This window comes from Epinephelus moara, chromosome 8 (assembly GCF_006386435.1).
Source record: "Epinephelus moara isolate mb chromosome 8, YSFRI_EMoa_1.0, whole genome shotgun sequence".
Taxonomy (NCBI): Eukaryota; Metazoa; Chordata; class Actinopteri; order Perciformes; family Serranidae; genus Epinephelus; species Epinephelus moara.
This window is the reverse complement of record NC_065513.1, coordinates 6,523,392-6,529,391: the sequence shown is the minus strand read 5'-3', so window position 1 is coordinate 6,529,391 and position 6,000 is coordinate 6,523,392. Positions and strand designations below refer to the sequence as shown.

Here is a 6,000-nt window from a genome sequence, read left to right as displayed (position 1 = left end):
GTTGTTGAGTTTCTAAAAATTTCTTCTGGGAAGAATCCCCCAGACCCCTCTGGAGGGTTGGATCACAGGTGGTGTCCATTGATAATGATGCCCCCTAGTGGCGTGAGGTAGTTAGGCTACCACGGGCCCCAGTGCACGCTATTGTAATGAGCCTTAGTGCATGCTAGTTACTAGTTATGAATCACACACGCACACCATTGGCAACTGTTTATAAAAAGCCAAAGGAATCTAATTTAGGGAGATTTGCTACTTTTTCCCCCTGTTTGTTTCTTCTCTGTTTGTTCTCTTGTCCTTTCCTACGGACGCTTATCTGTTTAAAAGGCATGCCTGCTCATTGTTCAACATACATGTTACCAACAATCATCATTGTGTACCTGTATATAAGACAAACATTAAAGAAAATAGGAAATCATTAAATAAATTTAATATTAAAAAAAAAGAAGTTTTTTCATAGTTTCTATAGTTTATGTAGGATGAGCATATAATTTAGATTGCTACTGACTATACAAAAACAAAAAGAGAAAATAAAAGAAAATCATGATGGAGATGGGTTTGCAATTTTGAGGTAACATAACCCATAGCGAATGGCACCATTTTTAATTTAATGTGAGCCCCTATTTAAACATACTGTAGTTGCACCTATGTTTAAATGGGGGCTCACATTAAATTAAAAATGTGAATTATTCATATCAATCTGAATAATTCGCAAGCCCTCCACCCCCTGCCCCATGGGTCCGAGTGCAACTGTACTGCCTGTATATTTACGGCCCTGGTCCCCCCTCATCTTAAAAATGTGACTACGGCCCTGCAGCAACACAGCTCCAGCTTGAATAGCAAAGTTATCAGGTTACTGACCACTCCAGAGACAGTATTTATGAGAAAATCAACTAGAATTGATGAACGAGTAATTTCATTGTCACTTGAAGATGTCATGTCATAGGTGTCTTAAGTGTGATTGGTAGAAAGGACGCATTGTCCTTCTGAAGAAAAAGCACCACAGATGTAGTTCATGTCGGGACTTTAACAGGAGCGTGTAGTAGGCTATATTTGCTGTAGACCTACAGTAAGGTAAGGTGAGGCTGTCTACTGCTGTGTGGAGATTTACAGTTTAGTGTCGATATTCCCTCAGATGTTACACTGCACGCTGTGGCGGGTTTCTACCATAGGCTATTTCTTGAAGATGATTTGCCGAATGTTGTCACTTCCAGCAAATATGAAACAACGTCTCCTGTGAAGAAAACAGGAAATGTGGGTTTCCAAGATTGTTGTGCTGTCGTAGGCAGCGGTAGTGTGAGCCGACAGTTGTTGTGCTGGTCGGATGGACCTCCCTCTTTTTGCCTGCTGGCTCCAGTAGGCTGTCCGCCCGGAGAAACACCAGCCTTGGCTGCGGCGAGGGCGGAGCTGGCCTGGCTGTCACAAAGATATGTTTCATTTCAAAAACTAGTCACTACGCCAACTACTGTCTGAATCAGCACGGCTTTGGGTTTAACCGCGACGACAAAGCGCCCGTTCAGCGGACAGTCGGAGAAACAGGATGCCGGTGAAAGGCGGAGGAAGACTGGCCTCTTACCCGAGCAAGAGCGAAAATGTCGGAGTAAGTAGCGCTGTGTGGTGTTTGACATGTGGAAGTTACATTTGGTAACATTTAGCCTACTAACTTCGACATAATGTGAAAAGGTTTTGTCAATTGGTTTTACTGTCCAAGTCAAGTGTGAGCGTACGTGTCCTATAAAAGGTGCTTAAAGTGAGAGTGAGGTTTCGCTCAGCTGTGAGGTGCATGTTGGCCAGCCAATAGTCAGCTTGTCAGTACACCTGTTGTGCTTCAGGAGAGCCAATAGAAAGGCCCCTTGCATAATATGTATTCTGTTGGTTTCCAGTTGTTTGTCGGCCTGTGACCTAAGAACACTGCCAGAATTTGCGCCTAAATCCAGTGATGAGAGACACCCTGCGGTGGTTGTAATCCTGTCCAGATTGACATGTGTGATCTGATGGGCGTGATCTCTGGAGATTAGGTCACTGGTTGTAATCAGTAGACGAGAGGGGAAAAGTCTGTGTGAGGAAAGTGAATGACAATGGCTACACTGTTATTATATTACACTGTTGTGCTGACACCTGTGGAGCTGAAATGTGTGTCAAATCACTGCTGAAGAAATATGGTGTAATCCTATACAGGACAGCAAATACACACTGCCATACACAGTGCCATGAACTTCAAAAGTAGAAACAGCTGCACTGTCTAATGTGTAAAGGTTTTTTTTGTTTGTTTGTTTTTTTTTATGAAAAGAGCACTTGAATATTTAGTAAGCACCTAATTTTACTTATTGTTGCTGTGACCATTGGGAATGTCATGATCACATGATAACTGTGCTGTGGGCTCAAGGTTGACTCTTCCTCTCTGTATGCGTGTACACCCCCATAAGGCTCCTTCTGGTCTGGCTAGTAGGCCCAGTAGGACAGAGGCTGTCAGATTAGTAGTCATTCTTAATGGCAAAGCCTGGGGACATGTGTGTGTGTGTGTGTGTGTGTGTGTGTGTGTGTGTGTGTGTGGTACCAGACTCTCTGGGTGATCACACACTATCCTAGGCAGGAAAGTTTTCTTTAATCCTCTAAACCATGGTAGTCTAATATTTTGTCTTGAATGCAGCCTGCTTTTCATTCTGAATCATGCATGCAGTGTCTCATTTGTATGTCTCCTCCATCCAAACTGCAGATACATAAAACGAACAGTGTGTAAGACGTTGGGAGGATTTAGTGGCATCTACAGGAGGATTGCAGATTGCTAAATGTGGTTAGAATTCCGTCAGTGTTTATTGTTCAGGAGGTTTTTACCAAGAGCCAGATTATCCATGGAGGTCTCTTCCTCTCCAAAACAAACAGACCAGTGATTAATACATGTAAAAACACTTAATAAAGCACTTTCACTTTACAAATAAGTGTTCAACGCTGTTTGGCATGTTGGAGACAGGCCGCTTGCCCAGCACCTGTGAAAGTGTGTCCACCTTTTTTCTCTGATAACTTAACATCCATTCGTTCAGCAGGAGCTGAATTACACACAGAGGTTTCTTCATGTCCAAAACAAATGGACTCAGTCATTTAAACTGGTAAAAACACTGAATAAAGCAGTTTCACATTTAAAAAAAACAAACACTGTTTTTCGAAAGCCACCGAGTGGCTGCTTACTAAGCTAGCTGACATTAAGAGGCAAATGGCCCTATCTACATTAGAGACAGTGTTTGGTTTGTCTATTTTGGACTACTTTAGAAACATAGTGGCTCAACATGGTGATCTCAGGCCCCCAGGAAGTGTGCCGGACTTTAAAGCCAATTTTTGTTTTGTGGCCAAACAGTGGAATTGCAAATGTTTGTTACATTATGCCCTGTGGCCCAAAAAGACTTTTTCCTATAGACTTACACGGCAAAAGAGATGTCTGTAAATCAGTGGATACACTGTTTTTTAGGGGTGGGAATCACCAGAGGATCCACGATACGATATTATCATGATACTTAAGTCACAATATAATATTATTGTGATTTTAAATATTTTGCGTTATGCTGAGTATTGCATTAAAATATATTGCCATACATTTTTTCAACTGCAAATTATGTCCTCAAAGGAAAACTATGTCAACATCTGTTTTATCTAATAAGATAAAGTTTTCAGAGTGTTCATCTCACTTCAACCATTTTAACCATTTTGTTTTGCAGCAAAATGTATTCAGTGAACTGAAAAAGCAATTGATTATATTATGCTAGTAGGCTACCTAAAGATTAATTTGTATCTGTTATATTAATTCATATAATAAAAAAATCAATACATGGCACCATCTGATGATACGATATAGCCACACAAAAATATTTTCCCCCTATTTTTTTAAGTGATGATGATATGATGATTATATTCCACTTTTGCCAGTATATCCCCTTAAATCCTACACACTGTACCTTTAACCTGACAAAATCCTGAAGACATACTAACGACAAGTGTGCTTGCTTGTACAGAAAATTGCACTTATAATCACAGTAAACAAGTCAAAATGTCTTAAAATGTTCGTTCTTTGCTTGGTAAATATTGAATCAGAGTTAAATAAAGCACTGAAGTAGTGAAAGGTGTTGAGGTGTCATTTGAAGAGTAAATATAAAAGGTGCTGATGTGTAATCACTTAAATCCGACAAACTTTAGTTAAAGAGTAAGAGATACAAGTAGGGTAACTATCATTTAACATGTGAGCGCTGAAAACTGTTGAATTATCAACTGAAGTGTAAGCCTAAGAGACAGTTGAAGTGTGTGCACTTTCAGCAGTGAAGTGTGGCTTTGTTGCTTTGGAAGCACTGGCAATCAGAAATGTCAAGTGTTGAACCTGAAAATAGTTGAACTGTCAGCTGAAGAGTGAAAAAAATGACAGCAGTTACAAGGTCAGGCGACTTGTAATAAGTGAAAGCAGTTTTTGTGAAAATGACTTGGGAGCTCCAAAATAGAAATAGCGTCAGTTGAAGTGTAGAACATGAGCCTCCAGAAACACAGTGAGCTTCTGGTAATTTTTTTGCTTTTTTTTTTTTACTCCTTTTTGAATGATTCCAGTCTGGATCAAAGAGAGGCCTCTCATTGAATTAAAAAGAAACTCAACAGTGATCCATTCTGAACACAAATCCACTGTACTTCTTAAAAAACTGAATGCATTCCTGTGGCTGGGCCATGTCTAATCTAGTCAGTACACATTGTTCATGCGCTCAGACAACTGAATCTAGCACAGCACCTTCATGTATAATGGAACATGAAATCACGTTACAGCTGAGTCCTCTCCTTCTAACACACAGAGAAGTGTATCATCTGGAAGGTGTCATCACCTTCCCAGAAATCAATGGAACTGAAGTATCCTGAGTGTCATCATGTTTCTATCAATACTCCCATGATTCAGTGGGGTCTGTTCATCAGCTCCATTCTGTCTTCTTACAATAGCAGAGAACCCAGTTCAGCCTGAGTGACGTCTTCACACCAACACAGCTGCCGACAGTGAACAGGGAGAGCATTCACACACTGGCACATATCAAATGTATATGGCTGGCACAGTCAAACACTGATGCACTATAGCCATGGAAACAGAAGAGCCGTTGCACAGAATAATCTGTGTCTCTTGGAGATAGTCGAAGCTTCATGCTAGCACTTGACACAAACAGGAGACACCTCGTGGGCAGACAGCACTGTAGCCAGGGTTGTAACCAACCATTTTTATGTTTACAGTTTACACAAGTCAAAATGACATGAAAATGTTATGTTCACTTGACACAAAATTCATCCCTTGTGAGCTTGACATCATTTTTTATGTTAAGTCAACATTCTTTGAGTTTTGAGTTAATTTGGCTACAATTTATAAAGCCGATTTCACCGATTGCAAACCCATCTCCATCAGAGTTTCTCAGAATGCTGTGAGATAAAGTGCCTTAAGCTGAAGAAGTGTTTAAATGTGTTCTAAATCACTCATGTTACCCATTACATAGTGATTAATGTTTATGTATTTAACACTGGTTCTATTAGGTTACAGTAAATGTGGTAAGAGACATTTTGCACCATGACTTAGTTGTTTACACAGTTAGTGACCTCCCACCTGTGTGGATATTAGAGTGTCTGACATGAAGTTTTGCTGAAGGGAAATAAATAGCACTTCCTGGTTCAGAATACATCTATTTGCCTTACTCTAGCAATTTTAAAACCTAATCTGGCCACTATATGCTATTATTCTTCAATAAAATTGAGAAAAAAAGTGTTGTAAAAATGTGTACTCAATGTTTTTATGTTCATATGACAGAATTAAATGCTTAAATAACAACAAAAAAGTTTTGTTAAACTGACAAAAAATTCCTAAATAATTTCAAGTTGAGTGAGTGAATTGGGGTTTACAAGAGTATAAACTGACATTGTGATGACACTTAATGTTTCCTCGCCAACAAAATCTCATGAACCCACATACACTAGTACTTTGCGATTAATAATAAAATTTTAATT

At 39.6% G+C, this 6,000-nt stretch overlaps 1 protein-coding gene across 1 annotated transcript in view; it reads left to right on the top strand.

Annotated features, from left to right (window-relative positions):
• Positions 1–1,326: 1,326 nt before the first annotated feature.
• Positions 1,327–6,000, top strand: part of LOC126393686 (tight junction protein ZO-2-like) — a 139,042-nt gene continuing 134,368 nt past the window's right edge. The window contains exon 1 of the mRNA XM_050049970.1: positions 1,327–1,594. Coding sequence (XP_049905927.1) covers positions 1,535–1,594 — 60 coding nt within the window. The 5' untranslated portion in view covers positions 1,327–1,534. The remainder of the gene's footprint in view (positions 1,595–6,000) is intronic.